Source organism: Condylura cristata, unplaced genomic scaffold (genome assembly GCF_000260355.1).
Source record: "Condylura cristata isolate star-nosed mole 26May11 unplaced genomic scaffold, ConCri1.0 scaffold00001, whole genome shotgun sequence".
Taxonomy (NCBI): Eukaryota; Metazoa; Chordata; class Mammalia; order Eulipotyphla; family Talpidae; genus Condylura; species Condylura cristata.
Window position 1 is genome coordinate 50790962 of NW_004567102.1, and position 24993 is coordinate 50815954.

At 47.1% G+C, this 24993-nt stretch overlaps 1 protein-coding gene across 1 annotated transcript in view; it reads right to left on the reverse strand.

Annotated features, from left to right (window-relative positions):
* Window positions 1-15973: 15973 nt before the first annotated feature.
* Window positions 15974-24993, reverse strand: part of SCML4 (sex comb on midleg-like 4 (Drosophila)) — a 52518-nt gene continuing 43498 nt past the window's right edge. Inside the window, exons 5-7 of the mRNA XM_004673746.2 lie at window positions 23436-23720; window positions 18533-18678; window positions 15974-16117 (exon numbers count right to left, since the gene is read on the reverse strand). Coding sequence (XP_004673803.1) covers window positions 15992-16117; window positions 18533-18678; window positions 23436-23720 — 557 coding nt within the window. The 3' untranslated portion in view covers window positions 15974-15991. The remainder of the gene's footprint in view (window positions 16118-18532; window positions 18679-23435; window positions 23721-24993) is intronic.

Here is a 24993-nt window from a genome sequence, read left to right on the forward strand (position 1 = left end):
AGGAAATGCCCCACCGGGCTCAGAAGACTTGGGTGCAGAACTCTATCTGCTAGTGTTGGGGCGGACAGTTATTTCCATTTCCTCAGACTGCCTTCCTCCTCTCCTCAGGTGACAGCCCATTTTCTCCCTTTGGAGAGTGGCTGCCGTGCGCCTCTCTTTTGATTCTCCCAGTCCTGTGCTCTGCCTCGCACCTCACTATAAAGATGGGTGAGTGGGCGGGACTCTGGCCTTAGAGGCTGAGCAGAAGCCTGGCAGCAGGCTCAGCTGGTCTGAAGCTTCCCCTGAGATGGCAGAGCGTCAGGCTATCCGCTGGTGCCTGAACTGGAAGGCTGCGCATGTGGTTCCCTCATCTCTGTCCCAGCGGCTGGAGGACGGCTGTTGAGCAAAGATGGAAGGAAATGAAAACAAAGCAGAAGCTGAGAGGCCAACCGAGAAACAGTCTGCCGATGTGAAGGAGTGCTGGATCTGCTCCTGTCTGCTCCTCTTAGATAAGCGGATACATAATGGCCCCGTGATTTAGCGACTTCCAGCCATGTCGCCGGCACATAGTGGTGAAATCCCTGAATGAGCCCGCTGCTTCTGGGGTGGCAGTTGACGCGTTCCAGGAGTAGTCAGCCATAGCCCGCGACATCCCGCGACAGGTAGAGAAGGCTCACACCAGTCACCCTTCAGTGGGACAGAACCTGAGGGTGGCCCTGAGTTCTGCACCCTGGAGGAGCCTGGCCCTGCAGCTGAGGCCGGCTCACGTGCTCAAGGTCTGTTGTGCTTACAGCCAGGGATAGCTTACTGAGGGAGAGGCCTCCCTCAGGTGGGGCATCAGAACTGACAGTTATTTCAAAGGGGAGCAGGGTGAAGGGTCCACTTGACCACTCTCCAAGGAGAGGATGTCTGCCGCCATGTGTCCCTTCCTCCCCCAGAGCCTGGCTGCAGCTGGGCATGCCCCACAGGGACATGAAGCAACAAAGCCAAGACAGGAGTTCAGTGAGCAAACTGGTGAATTCCATGCATTGTTTCCTGTGGCGAGTAATAAACTACAAAGTTGAGTGACTCACCGAAGTCTAAAGAATGTCTTTTTTAATACGATGATTTTTCCCCCTAATTACAAGTCTAGGCCACCTGGTCTTCATGGCAACACCAAAGGCCTCATGGAGAGACGGGGTCTCAGGTCTCCTGATTTGCCCCGACAGCATGCTGCGGCCACCCTCTAGCCCCTTGCCTTGCTCTGCAGATGCCCACAGAGTAGGGGTGATAGAGGAATCAGAGAGGTGTGTGTATGAAGCACCTCATGCTCAGCCTGGCTCCGGTGAGGAACCAGCCCGACACCTCCTGCCTCCCTGCTTTCAGCCAGCATCCAACACCTGCCTCCCAGGCCCAGCGCTTCCTAAGTCCCTTCCCCCAGTTCCCTTCAAGCTTCAGTTGCACTCTGTGGGTCCAGTGAACCCCTTTAGGGAGCTGCCTCACGTGGCAAAAGTTGCCATTTAGAGTAGATCCGCCCAGCTGCATAATCAAACATTAGGAGCCCACATGAGAAAGCGCAGCTTGGAATTAAACCCAGAGCCTGCCCAGCCTCTCGAGTCATAAATCACATCTGTTCTCTGAGACCACGAGCCATGAGGACCCCCGGCACCTCCCACACGGGCTGTGGGTCGAAAGTGAAGTGCTCCCCTGAAGTCTCCAGCCTGGCGCCTGTGGGAGGGGTTCTGTGTCAGGAAGGTGGGACCCGGCCAGGCTGCCTCCTCCCAGGCCTCATGCAGCCTCAGCTGCAGCTCCAAGAAGAGGCCTGTTGGGGATTCTTGGAGCTTTCACTGGATGCCTCTTTAGAGCATCTAATTTTAATGAAGAGATCGTTCATCTGCCATCCTGTTTTCAGGAGACAATTTTTGGAAGGAATTTTCACAAGTCACTGAGGCCCTTGGAAGTGTGTTTTCTGGTGGAAAATGTAAGCTTGTGAAACAGGCACAGAGATGTTCTCACTGGGGGTGGGGGTGGAGGAGGCAAGAAGAGGAAATAAAACACCAAGAAAAGAAAGCTTCCAGAGCCAAGGGGAGGAAGGATGCAGGGGTGCAGGGGTGCAACCGAAAGGGGAAAGTGTTCGACTGGCAATGCATGAAGGAAAACTCAGCCAGAAAACACAAGGTCCCTCCCGGGGGAAATTATATGCAGCTAAGAAATGTTGGGACCAAGGGATGCGTGGGAAGGGGTGGGCAGGAGGAGGGGCGAGGGAGGGAGAGAAAATGCCATCAACAACTAGAATGAGGTAGAGAGATCACACGCACATCCAGTAAATTTCTCAAATATGTCCTCTCTGCAGTTTCTTGAGTCAACGGAAAAAAAATAAGCAAAGGTAACAGCCAAAGTAGAAAGAGGGGGGACCCTGTTGAGGGGGGGCGGCAGGTTGGCTGGGGCCACAGTTTGAGTAGGGGACGCAGTCCATGTGCAGACAGGCCCTGCCCTCAGCAAGTGATCCAGGAGCATCTCCACTGCATTTTTCTCCCGGCTCCCAGGCACTCTCTCTCATGCACATCCTATGCTCTATTTTTGCAGAGGGGAGCGAAGGATGCAACTGCTTTTGCCCCCCATCTCAGAGGAGCTACCACAGCGCCAGCCCTCAGCTGCACGACACTCACACAATCACACCCCTCTCCTTCCACAGGGACATGCCGCCATCTTGGTAGGTCAGAGCCACTGCCAGCAAGTGTAGCCCCGTGTGGTCCTTCTCTGAGGTTCCTGGGCCCTGTGGGGAAGGCATGGTGAATATGCATGAACTCCATGCCCAGGGCCCAGGATGTTTGGCAGATGAGGCTGAGGGATTTAAATACCAGCCAGAGCCAAAGGGTGGGGTGGGAAGGATTGAGAAGGCGGAGGCACAGTGGATGGGCTGCTCTGAATTCTGTCATGAAACGAGGAGTGAGAGTTAATGGAGGAGGTTTTGTTGAAAGAGAGAGACTCCAGGATCACTAAATCACTCGGAAGCCGTCTTCAAGGCGGACGAGCAGATGGACCTGCGGTTGGTGGTGACTTAGTGAAGCTTTTACAAAGCCCATGAATTTACTCTCTGCGGACACGAGAGTGTGTCTCCTGCAGCTGGTAATGAACAAAGGCGCGTTTTCCTACCTCATTCTGATTCACAGCCCACCCCAGCACCAAACAATGGGGGAGAAGGGAAGCAGCAAGCTAACACGATTGCAAAATTTTTGAACAAAACATCAGCCTGAATTGCACACAAGTGGCATTTTCAATGTGCTTCTATTTACCCGATTCCTGCTAACGAGATCCTATTTGTAGGTGCAAAAATTGAAGGATGTTATCTTCAGAGTGGAGAGAAAGAAACCGTAATTTGCAGCTTTTGCTAAGAGTGATAACCTTATTAAGTAATGGGATTCGCTGATTAACTGCTGCTAACAAAAACATCATTGCCAGACCTGTTAGTCTGAAGCCTGCAACAGAGCTTTAGCTATCACATCTACTTCGCCTGTACCCCCAACCCCAGGGGGATTTTACAGAAATCTCTCTCATTTCAATAGCTTTGCCTTTCAATATTTTTTATGGCTTCCACTAATTGGTTAACAATATGTTCGGAGCCACTCCTACGGATATCGAATCAACCTTGGTGAAGAGTTCAAGGAGAAAAGCAATTCGGCTTAAAAAATGATTTTTTCATGAAAGGGGTAATGGGAAAACGTGCAAGTTCATTGAGCACTAAAATGAATGGAAGTTCTTAGTCAGAGATCAGAAGGCAAGCTCTGTCCTGCTCACTGTGTGTGATGGTGCTTTAAATTCCTCAAGTGGAGCAATCTCTCAGTGATTCACAGAGTAGGGAGGAACTTCTCTTTTCTTGGAACTTGCCTCAGATAATCAACTCTGTTCTGTTCTTGAGCGCGACTCCCCCTCTTAGATTTTTAGGAGAGAGAACTCTGAAGCAGCTGGTCACCTGGTTCTCAACTGTGTGAGCGCCATTCTTCCCTGCAAGGCCCCGTGGGTCCTACCAACTCAGGACCAGCCAGATTACAGTCTCATAAATGGCCTGCGGTAAACCTTCAGCCATGGGCGGTTGGGCAGGTGGGGTGGGGGAGGGGAGTACGTTGCTCCTCTAGTCCCACTGACCAGAGTCTGGACTTGCCCAAGCCCTCAGCTGGCCTATGCGAAAGCCAAGGCTAAAACCCCAGTTTGTGGCTTCTGGTCTCATCTGCCATCTGGCACTTAAGACACAAGGAACCGGGCACAGCCATGCATGTTCAGTGTGCACATGCCTGCACATCGGCTTCCGACCCCACCGTGCTCGCTAACCATGCTGTTCCTACGCTCTGTGGGGTTGCCGCTCGCTGCACAACTGTCTTTCTCCAGGCAAGCTGCTTGCCTCCATTGTGGACTTCCCTCTGTCCTTTTAGGTCTCAAGTGGGTAGGTAGCTAAATGAGGGTCAGGTTTGACAGGAAAGAAAAAAAAAAAAGACCAAGAGAAATAACGTTTATCTCAGGATTGCTTCCCTACTGGGCCTTTTACAATTAGGGAGTCTGAGAGAAGCTAGTAACAGAAGCAGGTGTTCAGAGCTGGTGTCTGAAGGTGGGAGGAGCGCAAAGACCTGCCATGTGAGGTGCTTGGAGGTGGGTTTTCTTGGGGTTGCTCAGGGTCTTGAAGGGCCTATGAGAAAGGTCAGCTGGTTTGGCACTGTGCTGGAGGAGACAGGGGAGAGACAAGCTTGGAAAGCGTTTTGTAGGAGGCAGGAAAGTCATGAGTATATTTTCAGTGTATTAAGTTTTAAGCAAACCAAGAGCAGCGAGTAAGAAAAACCTTTTTAGTCTGCACCCTCAACTCTCCTCAAGAACTGTCCCGAGATTGGCTTTCTTGCTGGCCTTACGCAGCTGTAGAGAACACGGTAGGAAAGGACATTTCTTACTGGGAATGAGATTGCTTCATGGAGAAGCATGTTACCTGTGTGGAGGGAGATTGCAAAGCATGAGGAATGGCCTGGGAGCCTGTGAGTTGGAAGTGGCAGGTCAGGGTTTGGGCTGCAAGGAAACCAGGAGCAATAGTGAGCCCCCCACCCCCCAAGCAGCTACAGTCACAACCAACTACAAGAGTAAAGTGCCAGGAATAGGATTCTAGACTCAGTAGATACTGAGGGGCTTTTACAAGCACTGTGGTTTATTTTAATCCTCCCAGTATCGCAGGACACACCGCGCCCTTGTCCCTCATAACTGACAGGAAGGAGGGCCGGGCTGAAAGATGATCCTGGGCAGACTCCCACCTGGGGGCTCTGATCAAACCTCACATTCCTCCCCTGCCCGAGGCTGCCCCCTGGTGGTCACAGGCTGTTATGGGAAGGAGAGAGAGAGGCAGAGCAGTTCTGAGCCAGTCACCTCCTGGGCGGCCACTGGAGGGCCTGTGGGCAGCCAGTCCGAGAGACGGCACCCCGGGCAGCTGCGAGTGAGCCCTTTAGAAAGGTTTTTCCTTGCTATCTGCTTGTGGAAACTTGTCTTAACGAAATAATAATGAACATAAAGAAGTTGATTAGATAAAATACACAGGGACATATAAATTCCATTCTTTATTAAAAATACAGAAATACTTTTTATAGCATGGACAGAAAATACTGCATTGTCTTGGAATCTTAACGTTTGGAAATTTTATGGAAGGATGCCCAGGCCTATAATATATTGTATGAAGGGAAAGTACTGCATAAAAAATGAAAACAAAAGCACCTCAAAATATGAAAATCAGTAAGGCCAACAGTGTGCATCTAAAGAACTGTACATATGTGTCTGTAGCATATGTACTGTACCACTACTTAAAGGAATGTTTTAACATCAGATCTCTAGTAATGAAAACACTGGCTCAAAGAAAAAAAGTTACAAACAATAATGAAAAGGCCTTGAAAAATTAAGAACACATTTTGATATAATATTTTACTATAATATCTATTTATTCAAACATTGTACATTGTAAAAACTGAAAACATCTACTCACTTCTCAAGAATCTGCTTCCTACTTATTACAAACGAGGGATTTGTAAGTCTATGCAGTAAGAATATGTGTATGTTCATAGACAGATGATGTATCTATGTGATGAAATTAAACTAGAGGATAAATAACTCTAATAAACTCGACATTTGGAGGCACATGAGGAATAAAATTAATGTTGTTTCTAAGTTATGGACACAGCATCTTTCTCCCCTCTGGTTTTCATACCTTAGTGTAATGCCTATTTGCATTTAACCTAGTTATCTTATGTTTGCATGCTTAGCAAACTGAATTACAGCACCAAATTGCCTATTACAATTTCCCATTATGTGACACAATTACACAGGAACACTTGGAGGTGAGAGGATTGTCCCGATATTAGGAAACACTGATTACATCATGCTTGCAAAGAGCAAAAATTAAGGAGAAGCTCTTTTCCCAGGTGACAGAGTTTACTGCTCTTTCTCTTCAATGTAAATGCTGCTCCTCATTACAATGAGTTCTATTCACTGGTTTCTGGCCTGCAAAATTATCCATCGGTTAAAAAAAAAAACAAACTAGGCCTTAAAACTACACTAGTCCTTATGCTCCAAACTCCACACTCCCCAAGCACTTCTAAATAAAGCATGAAGTTCCAGAATTACACTGTGTCCATAAAAAGTGAAAACACAATGAATTTTCTAGTAATTATGGGATCTGCAGTACACACATTGGCTTCTCACTGCACATGGACCTCAGCAAAAGATGCACAAACTTTTGCTAGATGACCTTTGTCTCAAATTCCCAAATCCAATCATAAACATGCACATGAATATGCATGCACACATCCTTTCATTAGGAGGGCAGAGAGATGAGGTAGAAAAAAGGAGATTTAGCCAACTCTGTTTTCCCTTATGGAGATGTGGAGCTGACTTTGCCCACTAGGTTTCTGCCTCTCATGCAGCGTGTGACTAAAGACAGACGTGTCCCCAGTGGAAAGAGATCAGAAGGTCTTCTGAGTGGGCATATGAGGGCAGAGAGGTAGAATTAAGAGGTGGAAGCATGAGATTAACTAAGGCTGGGTTGAAAGAATCTGAAAATAAACGCCTCAATTTACCAAACAAAAGACATAACATTTCAATCATCATCATTCTACTTCGCAAGGTTCCACTCACTCATAAGCCCTGGTTACTCAGCAAGTGCAGCCTCACAGGGCTAGAAAAAACAAACCTTCCAGCTTTGTGGTACTTTGTGACATTACAATGACACTCCACAGAAACTTTTCACTAGTAGCAGAAAGAAAACATAGTGACAGAAGACAATTGTGATGAAATGATTTTATTCATCTATGAATTTAGTTTTCATCTGTGTGTATAGATAAAAAGCAAATTGATTAACAAGTGTGCTTAAAGTGGAAAGTCTGTGTATTTAAAATTACTTCTAGGCAGATACAGGAGGGAATCAATCTAATCAATATTTATCAATAAAATGGGAAAATTTGCTACATAGAGCAACTGACATTTCAAAATTTCTGGAGGATGAGACAAAAGGAGTCAGATTTTTCTTGAATCCCCAAGTGATCAAAGACATAGCTGTAAGATGACAGCAAATTAAATCTTGTGGCCTAGAACACAATGGACAATAAAAGAAATCAAAGTTCTCTATGCTCTCTCACGCTGTGGCAGATACACTATCAGTTCCTGCAGAGGAAGCAAGTTTGACTTCAAAAAAAGACTTCGAGGGGTGTGATTGTGCAAGAATAAAGGCCGAGAATAGAGTCCTTTTCCAGAAATTTACTGCTTTCTCCCTTCTTCAAACCACATTTTCCTTTGGGAAATTATCATCATCCCCACCCCCCTATCCAGGAACAAGCCCCTAAATATTGCACACTTTTTAGCAGACTTGTAAATGTCTATAAATAGAACTGCACTCCGGCAATGCTCCTGGCTTGGGTCCTTGTGCCTGGATGCCGGCTCCAGCCTCCTCGCGTAAACAAGAGGCACTGCCTGGCTTTGGTCACTAGGAGGCGCACTCAGGGCTAAGTGGATCTGGGCAGAGCTACACCTTCAGTAAGCACGGAGAGAGGAGCCGGATGGTCCCTGACGTGGAGCTGGGAGAAGCAACTCGTGCTTCTCCACACGTGTGTCAAGTTGACTCCACTTCACATGGCTCTTGACCTTCAGGGCTGAGTGAGGAGAGACACCTAGCGGGATGAGGGAGACTAATGGTGTCTATCACGCAGATGTCAGGGCGAAGCACAGAAGGAAGCTTTCTGAAGGGGTCGGACTCTTGTTCCCAAACTCAGGGACAGACCAAGAGGACCAGACTTTGAGAAATAAAGACAACAGTGGCGATTAGACAGAAGCTTGACAAAGACACGGAATGTCATGGGTGTTGGTGTTGGGAAAATGGCTGTCGTGGAAGGTTAGGGCTGCTGCTCTAGAGAGAAAAGAGGATCCTTGTTAGTTCTTCCTCTCACTCTCCACTTCCTCTCCCTCCCAAAAAGCATTTGGCTACTGGAATGGAGAAAAACAGAAAAGGGGAAGCGAAGAAACAAGGGGGCAGGAAGAAAGAATGAAATGAGAAATATGAAATGAGAGAAAATGGTGCATGTGTGGTTCTGAGGAAAAGTTATGGGCTCCTGAGAGGAGGATAAAGGAACATTCTAGAGGAGGTCAGAAAGGAGGGAGAGGCAGAGGCTAGAAATCACCATGCAGAATGAGGGACCAAGAGTCCCCTGGCCTTTGCTGAGAGTGACTGAGCTGTAAATGTCCTTAAGTGTCTCCGGATGCCCCCTCTGTTTTCAGAGCAGGAGGTGGGGCTTGGGGGTGACCGGAGAGCTACTTTTCTTTGCACTGCCCTGTAATCTGTCCTCACAGAGAGATGTGGCGCCTGTGGGCAGTGGTGTTGAGGCGGTGGACACTGGGGAGTAGCTGCTAGCTGTCCCCTGAAGCATCTCCCTCCCAGCTCCTCTGGATTCTAGGATTCCAGGTATGAGGTCCCAATAGCCTCCACTTATGATGCATGAAGATAAGGCGACATGACTTTAAAATGGACATGGTGACTGTCACACATGCAAATGACATTGCCCTTCAAAGTCGTCTGTGCAGTGTAGCTCCTTATGCTGACTCCAGCCTGACACACTTAAGTTGAATGAATTGTGGCTGTCACTGCTTAAACCATGGGCAGCAAGTAAGGAAACACACAGAGAAATGACAAATTAATGGCTATGAAGACATGGCAATTTACATCTCAAGTGGATGACCTATGTGGTTCTCCAGACACCACCCCAGCGGTTTGCTGTTTCCAAAAAGAAAAATAAATTTAAGGGATTGCTGTTTCCAAAAAGAAAAACTTAGGGGATGTCAGTGACTTTCAATAACATTTGGAAAAGAATGTGTCCTGGCTGCTAAAGAAAACCCCGAAAGAGAAGGTTATTCTGAGCAACATCCTTGGAACACAGGCTCAGGCTCTTGAGTGATTTCTTTGAAGGGAAAAAAATCAGTTATGTGATTCTATTATCAAGACTCGTCTGTAAATATGTGGAAAAAAGAGAACCCCCGATGCTTCTGAATCTACTTTCAAGGGATAAAGAGAATAAAGCATGGAGACAGACGGGGATGGTCTCCTCCACCCACATTCTGCAGGCTGCATTTCCTTGGTCTTGCTATTGTGAGCACCCATGTTAGACAGTGCCTGGTGGGGAAAACCCACCTCTGCCCACCTGTGACGTGCCATCTCCGATGTGAGCAGGGCATCTGGAGTGCAGGGGTGCAGCAAGAGCTCACAGAGGCCTTACGGCCCTGCACACAGAGCTTGCCAGTGGAAACCTTGGTCAACCCTGCCACACCGTGAACTGAGTAGTGAGAGGACGGGTGTTTTAAAACTAAGCTGTAAACAGTCACTTGTTACTCCCCAATGCTTGCAGTAGAGCATCTGGCCAATCAGAGTGTGAAGTCTTAAGGCAAGAGGAAGCGACTGGAATACAAATGAGTGTCTGTAGAGGCTGATCTATATAGTCAAGTGTTTAGAGACCCAGAAGAACACTCTTCTCTTGGTCTGTCTCTGTGGCACTTCTCCCTTCAGTAACAATAGCAGGGCTCGAAAAGAAGCCAGGCACTTTAGGGAGAAAATACAAAAGCTGGTCAAACATTTGTTTATTCAGTCAGTCAATGAATATTAATAATGTGTGTTTCTATGGTGGGTGATACGCAAGGTGCAGGAAAGAATTTACTTTCTCCAAATACCAAGATTTAAATATCTTCATACAGAATCCACTCCATGGTCCAGAATCTGTCCTAAATAAGCTATATAAACTACATGTGATGTGTCCTTTGGGGTCTGCTCTCTAAATTATTGCCAGATAGTTCTTCTGAATAAGATGGATGCTCCAGAAAGCAAAATCTCCCTGGACAACCCCTAACCTGCCCCAATTCCCACTTCTAGTCACACTCACTCACTCATGCTCACATAGACATGTGCATCACGCCGGCCCACTCCAGCTCAGGCTCCTCACTGCTTAACTTCCATAAATTTGCAAGGGGCCATTATTCCTTTTCTATCGGCAGTGAGAACTTGCTTTTGTCTAAACTAACGCTTCCTTAATTCGTGATATCACCAACAAGCACAAGAGGTAGGGCCTCAACATCTATCTCACACAGTCTTTCTCACAGTTGTTAACGAGCTGTGCGGCCTTATAGATTCCTTCACACAAGTTCACGTAACTCACATGCGTAGGTGACCAGACCTGGATTTATAAACACACTGAAATTTCTCCCAGGCCACCTCCCCTCAACTTCTTTTTTATTGTGAGCTCACAAAAATTTTAACTAGTTTTTCATGACTGGACTGATGAATCTGATGGCTATGACCTAGCTGGTTCCTACACGTATATAGTGTCTGCTCCCCTATTAATGCAGTAAAGCTGGGATCTACTAGCCAACGTAATTTATAGGTGTGGTTTCTCCATGGACAAGCTCAGTTAAAAAGAGAAAGATTGCAGGGTTGGCGTCATTTCAAAAGTCTGTGTCTGATTCACAGACATCTGTGTCTCCCTGAGAAATAACTTTTTCACCACCAGAGCCATCCAACAGAGAAATAAGCCACTTCCTATGGGAGTGAACTCCCACTATCGGGAGGTGGTGAGGCAGAGCCGCTTCTCAGAGCTGTGGGGAAGTGGTCCAGCACCGGACAGGGAGGTAGAGGCTGCCTGAGATTCGAGGATGCTATGTTTATAATGGAGATGGCCTTTGGCCACACAAGCTTTTTGTGAAGTGATACCAAGGGAGGGCCTGCAGTTTCACAGTGAGTACTTCGGCGAAGCAAGGCTCGGGGCTTTTCCAAAGTAGGATCTAGTGGACAATGTCTAATGGCCTTTACAGTGAGCTCCTAGAAAATGGAGTGAGCCCTTACTGTGTGGAGCCAGTGCTAAAGCTCAGGTCATGTGGTATGGACCAGGGAGCAGAGGGTGCTGGGCTACCCTCAGGTGAGTGGCATGCTTAGCCCTGTTTGGGCAGAAAGCTGCTGTTCCCATACTGGCTGACATCACTGAAGGGAGGCCCTGGGCCTCAGTATGGTCTCCTGGGTCTGGAGGAGGGGTCGTTCTTATGCTCTATTGCCCTCTTTTCCTCAGGAGGAAATCAAACTCAATGCCAGCATGAGAACCCCCAGGCTCTTTATGTTGGATTTTTAAGAGCACAGGTCTGGGGCCCTGCGTGGGAAAACAGAGTGAAGAGAAGCAAATCTCTTCGAAACAGTGCTTTTGCCCAGAGCTGCTTCTAAGTGAGGGGAATTTCCTGAAGCCTGGGAGAGCCAGAGCGAGCATTCTTCTCCAGCACAGCACTTCGGTGAAGTCCATGTGTGATAATACCGCTGTAACCACAAAGGAATTTACCACAGGAAGTGTCCCAGCTGTTGCTTATTAGCATTAGAACAAATTACACAAAGCAAATTGTTAGCAGACATGTTTCCATAATATTTAACTGGTGGCGATAAATAAGAGCCATTCTCTTTCAAGTAAATGCTACATTTCCAAAACTCCAGCTTCCAATTGTCTGTGATGGGATCATCTTCGATTAAGATGACCTTTGGAGGGGATGACACTCTGGATGCTGAGGTGTGTGCCCAGTGCTCCCCCTCAGGAGCTGGGCTGGCAGCTTGGGGGCTGCGTGTGAGTGTAGTGGGTGACACTGGGAGGTGGAGCAGGAGTATCTGTGCTTATAGATGTCTGACCATCTGCTGGATCCACTTCTGAGGTTCTCAGCATGGTCTTTTCTTGCCACGAGGGAACATAGGTGATAGCAAGGCAACAGCAGGGCTGAGCAACTCTTCAGGCTTTGGCGTGTGTTTGTGAGGAAAAATAAGCCAGTTCTTAATGAAATGTTGCATTAAAAAAAATAAATCTCGTACATCACAATCCCAAGTCTTGCTATCTAAGATTCTTTTTAGAGCTATGAGTCAAATGTCCGCATCTTCTAGCCCCACTGGAGAAGAACTAAAAAGGTGCCTGCTGGCAGATTCATACAGAGTGCTCGCCTCCTGCTCACACAGATGAAAACCTGCTATATTTTTAGAAAGAGAGCAGATCTCCATCTTCCAAGACCTCTGCAGAGACAGGATTCCAGTCCCTGGTCACCTGTCATCACTTTCTGTTCTCTTCTGAAAATTCTCCTAAAACAGTCTCAAAAAATAATTTTAAGTACTTTAAATTTAAAAAGTAAGAAATGTCCCACATAGCACATAAATACAAAAATAGGTGATTGTACCTTTTAGAGATGGGCCTGTTCGAAAAGCTCCTCTTTTATTGTTTTCCTAAGAAATTGATGGTGTTGTCTTACCTCCCTCACTGCTTTCCTTTTCAAGCAAACCAGCCTGAAGTCAGTATTCCTTTCTGTGTATTCCAGTATCACACTCAGTTCTCCTGAGGCCCTCTCCATTTTTTCCCCCTGAAAGGAAAATAACGGGGCTGCCTGCCAAAGGGACAGGATGGGAGCCCAGTGTAGGCCCTGAAAGTGGCCCCAGATGGCTGCTCTTGGGGTGTACCCTGATGCCATAAGAGGGGATGCCTCACAGAAAGAGCCTAGTCTTTGCCAGCATTTAAAACTAATCAAACATAATAACTGATCCACTTCCAGCTACTCCTAACTCTCTTATGTCTAAAGTAACAGGAAACATAGCCTGCCTGCCCCCCCCCAACACACACACCTTTTACCTGAAGAATTCACAAAAGGAATAATGTGTTTTATAAAATATTTTAAATGCCTTGAGCAACAGAATTCTCTTGATTTTTTTTTAAGGTGTTTAACAGACAAGTGTAATTGGAAATGTCTGGAATGCAAAAACACACATATATATACACTTTAATTTGGTTTTATGCAAAACGATGTCATGATTTGCTACAACCTGAAGCAAGCTACTGCCATAGACTAACAAGAGCCATATTTGTGCAACTAGGAGGTTTCCCGCCCCCTGAATAAGCTCACATTTGGACAAGGATGACACCCATGGCCTGGTTCTTTCAGGCCTGTTTAGAGGAAACGGCCTGGTATGTTTTACATTTGCTAAGCTATTTAGCTGCGTGGTTTGACAAGATTTTTGAAAGGGGTGAAAATTAATTATAACTGGTATTGCTACAATAATTTGGTCAGCTAATTGCATCTCAGTGCAAAAACACGCAAGGAGGAATTTCCTCCTGGGGTTATTCTCTGATACGGCAGCATTCATTTTAAGAGTAATGAGATTTTTTAAAAAGTCAAACCTTAAATATCATGGCTTCAGCCATCTGTACTGATTCAAGTTTAATGTGACAGAAGATGGCACTTCCATGAGCCCCACTGCCGTGAACGTGGATCCAGTTTCTCCTAGACATGAGATGGGAAGATCTCTTCCTTCTGAAAACTATTCAAAGCATCACTTTGACAAGGCTTGGGGGTGATTTTAATTTGGGGCTACTAATGTTGATGTGTTTGTAATGAGAGAGGAGAAAATTCGGAAGTCTTTAAGTGAGGTATATGTTGATAGAAGAGACAGCACAAGTTTCAGAGGGTTGAGCAATAGACGTGAAGTGAGAATCATGCTGCCAGTAGACTTTCTGGGTCACCCTGTTTTCACAGGGGCCGTTCTGAATACATGAGCTACCCATGGCTTTGTGAGGCACACGGTTGACTCAGACCAGCAGGGAGCATTTAGAGCTAAGAAACATTCAAGGCCAGGGCCATTTATCACTTCACAATCTTGAAGACTCCACCAATGGCTGATTCAGGGTAGCTTTGTCACGTGCCAAAATCAACCGATGATGGTAAATTCTCGTTCAACCTGATAATTCAAACGCAGGAACAAGGCCTTCTCCCTTCCTTCCTTCCTTCCATGATCTATGTCCAGTACACCAGTTGTTTCTGTGTTAGACTTTCTCAAATATCACTCGCAGTGGGGAGTCTAAAGACATGACTAGAATATTTCTTATGGCCTTCATCTAAGTTCTGACTGATTTACAGAAGAGCAACATGCATACCTACCCAGGGCTGCCCTCAAGGTTGTACAGATATGTCCTTCAGAAGGGCACGTAGTTGAGGAATGTGGGGTTGAAGTCTTGCTCCACTCATCCGTGGAGACCCCTGTGCAAGCTGCATCTTGGAGACGGCTGGGCCTTTTCTAATTCACGTTTGGGACAAAGGAGGCCCTGAGTTTTCCAATAGCCTCACCTCCCCAGAGATCACAGTCTATTTCTCATCTCCTTGCCTCCAACATGAGGCATGTAAGGAAGAGGATAGACCTGTGGCAAAGGTGAATTCGTTTTGAAGATAAATTTTCTGTTCAGTAGAGACAGGAGAAAAAAAGAGAAAGGGAGAGGATTAAAAGAACAGTGAGAGGTTGCCCTTCTGCCTAGTAAATTGTGTATTTGTCGTCCTTCGCTGGACACAGCTGCAAAGGGGTGGAAAATCAATTTTTTTCTATTACTCCAAGGTGAAGAAGGAAAACCTATTTGTAAATTGAATTAAGTTCAAGAAGAGCATGTCTGTATATTTGCTGAGGACTAGAAAAATTAGCCACCGATAAGACTACATCACCCAGCGATGTAACTAGAAAGAAACACTGTTCCATTTCAAAGCTTCGTTGAAACATTTCCTTTTTTTCAAAAGAAACACCCATGGCTAAATGTCACTGAGACTCTTCAGTGTGCCAACACATTGACACCTCAGCAGGGACTCTGGAAGTGAAGGGACTCCAAAGCCCTATCTAGGAACATCTTGGTTCCAAATTCTTGCCTTTGCCTGTGCATCGCACTCTGTCGATCACGATTGGATATAACTAGTACCTTGTAGAAGACGATTTCTTCACAAGTTGCAATCTGTGGTGCTTACTGTGAAATAACTTTCCTCTGTCTCTGCAGATCTATTTCACAAACGCACTGACCCAGCCGCTGGGACAAAATCCTCACAGCCTACTTACTGCACAGAGGCTCCTGCAATTTCAACATCAATCCGCCCTCTAGTGGAGTGAAACAGTACTTCAGATAACCAGGAATAAAAAGGATTTTCCCCCTCCTCTTTCAGAGAGCAAAAGAATTCAAGTTTTCCAGATAGTGCAAGATGAGACATTTATCCTCAAAAGACAGCTTCTAGAGCTGAACCAGTTGAGATTCACAATGGTGCCCAGGGTGAAGTTAAAGGCCGGTGGTGCTGCAGGGGGAAATGCCAGCAGAGCCTGGAGATGAAGGTCCTCTCACAGCCCCAAGCCTTGGGGTCTCTCCTGGGGTGACAGCATTCAGTTCCCCACTTATTACAGGAACAGGACCCACTCTAAGAGCAGCCAGTCTATCAGGAATGTTAAAAAATAATAGACTTTGGGATAATTTTTGGCAAATCAACATAGAGGGGCCTTTCCAAAGGACCATGTTGAGTTTTTAAAAAGATAAAGACACACGTGTCTTGTAAGAAGGCTTCATGGCTGTCATTTTTAAGAGGACCTATCTTGTGATGGGAACCGGATGTTGATAAGGCAGAAGATGATCTTGAGATTGGCTGTCTGGGTTTTGCTTCTGTCTTTTCAAAGCCTTCAGAACTTGGCTTGCTTCAGTTTATCAATGTGGTAGCAGAGCTTCAGCGCAGGTCCCAGCTTCAGGCCCAAGTACTTCATGATCATGTCACTCTTCAACAGCAAGAGAGCATTGCCATCAATCTCCTGGTGGGATGGATCAGAAAGAAGAAAGCCCGGAAGATGATCAGCGTAATCATATAGCACCTATGGCTTCAGCATCATCAGGAGTGAGGTCAAGGTATATGGATTTGATTAGATGCCTATCCCCTTGGCCCCAGGGAAAATAAAGCTTCTTTCCTATCATCTCTCTAGGTTCATTTGATACCCTGTATCTTTCCTATTTCTGTTCTACCCTGATTGAAAAAATAAAGCGTGGCTCCACCCATGTACCCAATACCACCTGACTTGGGGCTTAAGGTCTAAGAAGTATGTGATTCACTGAATGCTTGTGTCCCTCAAAATTCATATGTTGAAGTCCTAACCCCCCAGTATGATGGTATCAGAAAAGGGGGAACTTTGGGAGGTAATCAGGTCATGTGTGTTTGGGGGGGGGAGGGTCTTATGAGTGAAATTAGTGTCCTTACTAGGGCAACCTCAGAGAGCTGTGTAGAAGTTTCCCTGCCATGTGAGGATGCAGAGAGTAGATGGCCATCTGAAACCCGGAAGGGGAACCTCACCCAAAGCACACCATGGTGGCAGCCTGATCGTCACAATGAGCAATGAGTTGCTGCTGTTTAGAAGCCAGACCGTCTAGTATAATCAGAACTGACTAAGGCAAAGTATCTTCCATTAAATGCTAAACTAGAGTTACCTTTTTGTTCCAGGTGCTGTTATGAGACCCCCAACTTCTGTCCATCACCCTAATCTATTTTTCCCCATCAAACCTTAAATGATCACCAAACTGCTAATTATACCCCCTTGAGGTGTTTCAGGTGCTTTTTGGTCCTGTCAATCTAGGTGACACACAACTAAGTAATGCACCTGCTTCATCCCAGGGCTTATCGCAAAGACCTCCTAGAGGAACACCAGTCCTCTGAGACCCTGGTGTCGCCCCCACTTGTCTCTGAAAACGTTATCCCTTTCGACTGCGTTTCCTTCTTTACTATAGTGCTATTTTAGGATCACTAGAGATAGGCAGTAGAAATTTGGGGTGCTCAGGTGGAGAGAAGAGGCCTAGCTACAGTAGCCATATAATTGTGCAAGTGTACCAGGCCCTCTTACCCTTTCATCCAGCCAGCCAGCCCGTATTGATGAGACACCGCTTCGTATCATCCACTCTCCATGTCCTCAGCAAAATGACCAGTGTGGACAAAGCTCACCTCGTTATTTAGCATTCTCTCTTTACTCTGTATTCTCTCTTTACTCTGCCTCCTGGCGTTCCACCATCTCCGACTACTCCAGAAGAAAGCGGGACTCTCCCCAAATATGGCTGGACATAACCCACTCTGTGACCTTTGCTTTCAAGTACCTGATTTTACTTGAAAGGTGTCACCTAGATTGACAGGACCAAAAAGCACCTGAAACACCTCAAGAGGTCAGACATATCCCTAGTAAAATATGGATTTTGGGTTAGATGAGGATACTTCCTAAATCTGAGGATAAGGTTTCTATGATAGCATCACCAAATACAAAGAGATGGGAAGGGGGAACATAATATAACTGTGGTGGGCAGAACAGCGCCCCCTTGCGCCCCCAAGGTGTTTGTGTCCCATTCTCTGAAAGCTATGCTTATGTCAGGTTACCTGGCAAAGGGGGATAATGTTGCAAATGGAATTAAATTGGCTAATCAGCTGACTTTAAAATAAGGAGAGTGTTGCACTGGCGACCTGAGAAAGATTCAGCTTGATGTGATTTCCTTTGAAGATGAGCATGAGGGGACCCAAGCCAAGAAGTGAAGGGAGACAGAAACACTGGGAAAGGCAAGGAAAAGAATTCTCCCTAGAACCTTCAGGAAGAATGTCCTGCCGACACCCTGACCTTCGTGCTGTGAGACCCTGTCCGATTTCTGACCCACCCGCCTGTGGGATCATAAATGCGTGTTGCTTTATGCTGGTGAGAACAGGTTGCAGCAGCCATGGAAACCATGGCAAGTAAAGTATTAATTCTTGCCTTTGTTTTTCAGTTTAGCGTCTTCATGAATTTCAGAACCTTTGAAGTAATGACAATAACACCTGCTAACTGAAGGTTACCTAGGACGCAGGCATTTGTTGGGTACAGTGTGTGCATTTTCTCATGGGTCCTCTGAGCAGCTTAGGCCTGGGTGCTGTGGCATATTGCAGGTGCCCGTACCTGCTTGTGAATGCACAGACGGCTAGATGGGCAAGGAAACAGGCATGCCTGACAAAGACCAAAAGGAGGGAACAGATAGGACAACTATCCCTTAAAAACAAAACTAGGTGGTTGTTCTTCTCGGAGACACCTGTGGTTCCATCTGGCCTCCCCAGGGCTCTGTTCACACCCACTCCCCCACCCCAACCCCAATGCAGCTCCTTGAATCTCACTCTCTACCCATGCCCCCCGCCCGCTATCCCCTCCTGGGCCAGGCCCACCGCTGCGTACATGCTTTCTGAAGAGCTCCACGTGCGGGCCCAGGGCCTGCGGGTCGGCTTCTTTCACGAACCAGACCACATCCTCCACGGTCCAGGTGGAGGGGTTCCTGCTTCTCAACCGCCTGGCATCCTGCCCACCTGGAGAAGGACTTGAGGCTGAATGGATGAGCATAGAGAAGAGACCATGAGACCCAGAACCAGGGCCTCAGCACCTGCCTGACACCGCTACCTGCTGCACCCCACCCGGCCTAGAAGAGGGCTCCTCAGTGTCCCTGAGACCAGCGTGACAAAGACTGTGAGTGTCTACTCTTAGGAGCCGATAGTGGGAGTGGGGCAGGAGGTAGGTAGATAATAGTGGGGGGAGGGGGCCATTCCCTGTTTGTGCAAGGTACTCTGGTCTCCCAGGGAAGAAGCATGAAAAGAACAGTGTCCTTCACCAGGCTGAAGTCCAACCCGCATTACTGTGTGAGACTCTCCTGCTCAGTTCTGTGTCAGGCCAGAGCGCCCCTGGACATGCCGTGACCAGGGAAGTTGTGTCAGGATAGATGTCCACTTTAGCCTCCATGGTGCGATGAAGCTGACATGACTTAAGGTCCCTCCTGCTTCTGCTGGTGTTAGTCACACAGAAACAAAGAGGCAGGAGGACTGAGGTGTATTGGTCATCTCGCTCACCCACTCCTTAGGACCCCTGTCTGTGAGGGGCCCAGCCCCTGCTCTGAAGAGGCAGAGAGACACATTTTTGTCCTCACTGCCCCAGGTTCATACAAACACCTCCTTGGCCCTCAGGGCCCTTACTCAGTTCCCCCCACCAGACTGGGAATTTCCTTTTTCATTTGATTTATTTTATTTTGTCATGTCCTTGTTAACATCTGAACAGTATTTGATTTTGCCCCTCGGGTATAATCTACGTCATGCCTTCCTACCCCCATAGCCCCTGTAATCCATTTTTTTGGTCCCTTGTGCTCTTCCCTGTTTTGACCCCCACCCACCCTACCCCACTCCTCCCTGCTGTGTGCCTCAGACCTAAGGTCAGCTTACAGTTTTTTAGGCTACAGATATCTTGATAGCAAAGGGCCTACTCCTGTGCCTGGCCCATAGCTGATCTTTGATAAAGGACTGTTGCATGAGTTGCAGTGTTGCACAGATGAATTTCTCACATGGCAGATTAAAAAGCTACAGGGCAAGTGAAGAAGAAAACAGGTAGAGAATCAGATTTAAGTGGCACTTAAGGGTTGATCTTTTTTCCTGCATATCCTAAATGAACTCATTCTTTTCCCTCAAAACCAGCTTCTCTTTGATCTTTTCTATTTCTGCAATATCAGTGATATGTCTATCTTCTTCTGCTCCTTCTTTGCACCCCATATTAATTACTCTACAGTTCTTTTTCACATTGCTCTCTGCTTTTCCAACCCTGGTACAGAAGCCCTGTGATGGTTTTCTAGTGGGTCTTCTTCTAGAGCTTCAGCAGGCTACTGTCCCCAAGACCTAGCTCTGTCCATGCCCCTCATAAGCACTCTCCCTGTGAATGCCTCTTGCCCACACATTCAGTCCATATTCCAGGTCAAGCTCAAGGATTCTTTTTGGTCTTGCTACATATTGCTCTCTGAGACAGAAGGGGGAAAGAGCTTTGAGGTACCTGGGACAAATCCTGCAGCTGCCTATTGCCAACTGAACTTGACTTGGCACATCAAAGGCAAAAACAGCAGTGCTCCCCACCTGGAACAATGGGTATGAGGACGGAAATGGGGTGAGACCTGCCTGCTGCTATGGCCAACCTGTATCAGGTGCCTTTATCAGCAGCACCCTGCCTGCTCACCTACCTTCCCGCACACGCTTTTGAACACACGGGTTGTGAGTGTTTCCTTAACTTCCCTTCTCTGCTGTTAGCTGGTGTTTTTCCCTCTCTCTACCAAGCACACATCCTCCTTCCTTTCCCCTGAAGTTCCACCAGCCAGCAAGACCCAGGTGGAACATTTCATAGATAGCATTTCTGTGTCCTGCCATTTGGATGTCACCTTCCTCCACCTTCACTCCCAAATCTGTTTCAGTCCCAAAACTTTGTTCATCTGCACTTAAGGTGTTTTCACATTCTTCCTCATTTTGCAATTATGTGCATTCTTGCCTGTAACCTCTGGTTAGATTTAACTTCTTGAGGACTGTCTTTCATATCTTACTCCACTGACCAACCTCCCCCCAGAAACGGCTAGTGAGCATCTGTAAAGTGTGGGGAAAGAATAGGATCCTCTCCTTGCAGGATTTATAATAATTGACTCCTTCAAGCCTCTAAGCAGATGTCTTTCCAAATATGCGTTCAATAAATGTCAAATGAATCAATATACTTTGCAGAATCAGTATAGGTAACTTACATAAAATTTCATGTGGCTATTCCTCAATCCTATTTTCAAGACAGAAAACGTCAGGTTCTGAACAAGGAAGCAGTTTCCCTACAGAGTAATTCTAAGTAAGCTGAGAAGCCTTTACTTGTTCCCCTTCTTTAATCTCAGGGTACAGTGGTTTCCTACTTTCTTATCTCCTCCTTTCTAACAGCCTCAGAAGTGTACAGTTCTCCATTAGCACTGAGAAAAGGCCAGCATCATATTTCTGAGCTTCTCCTTAATACATAATGCTTTGGTGGGAACTGGGCTTACTTTGAGGTTCTCCCTGCTTTTTCTTTTCTTGCTGGACCTGGCAGGGTCCCATAAGGTGGTTTGGCACGGGGCATTTTGCCGGGAGACTGTTAATGCGCCCCGAAGCCATCTGATTGCTGGTGCCTGCTTATTAGAGATGATTCCACTGCATTTAAAGACATCTGCACTCAACATGGGCACGAAGAGTCGCGGAAATCGCACTCGTTTTGGGGTTCCGCCCCATCAGAGCGTGGGCGTTAATCATGGTGATAATAGATGCTCTGATTACAAAGGCTGGAAGTCTTTGGTGCCAAGAATGATTTTAGAGTGATCAGAGCAGAGGTCAAATCTAATTTCCTGTATTTGACAGGAAGGAAAAACACCAGATTGATTCACGGCCTCATCCCTGGGAGCCTAATGTCTGTCTTTGGAGCAAAAGCAGGGAACTACTTACTCAAGAGCCACCACCAGGTTGAGCAAAGGGGCCCCATCCAGTGGGCAAAGTGGGATGGCTCCTGGCACATGGCGCTGGCTGTGAGCATTTTTCACGTTTTGGGGATGGAGGGAGCAGGGGGCCTGGCCTGGAAGTTTCTCTGAGGGGCTTTTTAGTCATACAACACAGAGCAGCAGGAAGTCTGTCACAGCTCAGGAGATGCTCATGATCCAAATCACATAAACTCATTCTAGAGGAAGAGAAAGGGAACTGTCCAGTGGCAGGTTTATAAAGCCTTTGCAGTGGTCTCAGCTCACAAAGATAATAAATGCATTAGCACCCACCCTGGCCCCTTGCCAGTGGCCACGGTGTCAGGAAGACAGATGGGGCCAGGCGGGAGTGATAGATGCCCTTCGGACATAATGAACGTGAAAAAATCTTGCTCCCAAAGCCCATGCAAAGCAGGGCTCACACAACCTTACCTGGGGCGGGGGCCTGGAGGGGGATCTGCAGGGGGTGGGCGTTAGCTGGGGCTGCTGGAGACGTTTGCAAAGGGAAGTCCCTTGTGAAAGATGATTAACTAAAGGCTGTGGTGGTTTCTGAAGCTGAATTCATGTTCCCCAGCAACAGAGTGACTATGAAGCAGTGTTTAGAGCAAATCCTCAACATTTTCTTTCACAGCTCAGGTACTTGTCACACACTGCCTTACGCATACCCACGGCACACACGTGATTTCCTTGTGCTCATTCATAATTCAGGGAAATTTTTTAGCTAACAGTAGAGTCATGTAGGAGGATGGAATGAGCAATGAACTGGGAATCGGAAAATCCTGCACCCACCAGCGATGAGAGCATCTGAGTGTTCTGTACATGGAGGGTCTGGCAGGCCCACTGGAGTGCTCCATGCCAGGCTCTGCAGCGACCCTGCAGCAAGTGTCTTAGGCACACAAAGGCAGTTACCTCCTCACACACCTGCAGGCCTCATAGTGGGTTCATGCGTAAAGCACTCTGAAGAGCTGAAGGTCAGCCTTCCAGCAAAATCCTGTCCCTGATCACTCTCTACGGGCCTTCATTTCTTCATCTTGGTTCTCAAGAATATTCTAACAACCCAGTGAATGGGTGGCTTGGAACCTTGAAACACCTTGAAAAGAAGCCCATCAGTCTCTAAAAGACCCCTCTGCGTCCTTCCTTGGCTGCTGGTAAGCCCCCCTCAGTCCTCCCAGCCTCTCTAGCAGTGGGGGCCAGGATAATAAGGGAAAGGTTAAAGGGAATGGGATGACAGATTGTTCTTTACTCCAGGCCCTCCCTCGTGGTGCAACAGGTTAAAGTGTAGCATTAGGAAGCTAGCTGAGTCAGTAGGAGTTCAATCCCCGTCAGGGAGGTGACCCACATGGGGCAGCAGACCTCTCCTGACCAGCCTGCTGCTCCCCTCAGCAGTGTACTTCGTCGATCTGCCTGAGAATTTCAAGGGCCTTCATCATAAATGGGTGTTGGACTTTAACAAATGCTTTCTCAGCATCTATTGATAGGATCATATGGTCTTACCGTATGCCAAATATGATGCTGACTCTGGGGACAAACCTATGATGAAACTCTTACCCTCACTGACTTTACGGTGCTGGTTTGTACCAGTTTTTGCTCCTAGAAATCAGAGAGCAGTGTCTCTTGCCAGTGACTCAAGTGGCTCAGTCAAAGTCAGCGGCCTTTGAGAACAATAAAAATCCATGAGGGGCTTTTGGAAACTTCTAACTTCCTAGTGTCGGTCAGTTATAGTCCCCCACTACATGCAGTGGTACACCAGGGGAGGACAGCGGACGTCAAGTCAGGAGAAAGCCAAGGCATGCATTACGTTACCACATCTGTTTCCTTCCAGAGAGGTCCCATTTCTCTTGGGGCTGGAGCCTGGGGGCCTCAGACCAGGTGCCAAGGCGCCTCCCGAGGACATGGTGCTGGTACGGGGACCAATGGCAGTGGTGGTGGGGCCTCCCGCAAGGTCTCCAGAGTACAGCTTCTTGCAGTACAGTGAGGAGGAGGTGGGCAGGGAGCCCCTATGGTTAAAGGTGGAGGCGGAGGGGTCCACACAGTAGCGATTCATGGCCACAGGGTTCACCAGGCACTCCTCCGTGGGGACTGTCTTTGCTAAGCAAGAAAACAGAGCACAGAGGCAGAGATCAGAGAGCAGTTCACGACAGCACCTGGTGCTCAGACTTGGCAAACCTCTCCCCAGAGGCTGGGTGTCACCATCTGTAGGGACGAGTAATGAGGGATGGAGCCATGACAAAATCCCAAGTCTCTCCCCACTCAGTAGGCTGAGACATGTGCCTCATCAACAAAGCATTTGATTGCAGGAATTAGGAGACGGCACCTTTCTGTTCAGAGGGAAAAGTGGTTATCCTGGATGTGGGTGACTTCTACATGAAATGCAAAGATCTTTTCCCCTCCATGTCTTTGCCCCTCCAGTGGTCGCTGACAGCTTATCTGAACCTTCCCATCCTCTCCCTTCTTGTCCATCACTATTGCTTCCTTCACCTGGTCCAGGCTTCCTGGACTGTCACCTGGTCCAGGTGTCATAATGCCCCAGAGTTGAGAGAATCCACCTGGGCATGGGTGGTGACACAGGTGCATGGTGCATTCTTTCTCCCCACATTTCTAGTTCTGATACCACACAGGCGCTAACCTCTGTCAAAGGTAACAAAGTGGGGGCATACATACTGGTCTGGGTGGCCCCTGCAGGTCAGAAATAAGGAGCCAATCTACAACTGACACAGAGTACAGAACCCGAGGAGTCTGCCAGCCTCATCAACAGCTCCCCTCCCCCAAATAAGTCAGAATTTACTACACTTACAAAGTTCAACTTTGCAATGTGTTGAACCCTGACTGTGGCCAAGTAGTACAGGGGGGTTTGTTTGTTTTGAGGAACAAAGGTCAAGTCAACTGTAGTGATAGAATGAGGAAGGAAAGCATTCTAGTGATTCTCCTTCTCTTCAGTAATTTTGATCCCAGACAAAATCATTTCTGCTTAGCTCAATCAATGACTATATTTAGATTAGACATGACCACAACAGATCTTGACGCCCTGCCATTATGTGCTAGAATAACAAAACCTGTGGCTCCACCAAGGTTGGCTATGGGGAACCACATTGGGCTACAAGATGCAAATATTTCTTCCATGTATGGACTTTCTTACAATACAGGCATTGCAAGATTAAAACTTTACAGTATTAAGAAGACAGGAGGTCTCCTCACATATGGGGATGCAGGTGGAGGGTGCCTAACAATGTCATTGTGAAAGGATGCAGCTAGAACAGTGCTTAGAGTGGAATTTATTTTTTTATTCATTTTTACTTAATTTATTTACACAGACATTTAATGACATGTTAGTCCTGAGTTGTACAGATATTTAAGTTGCACT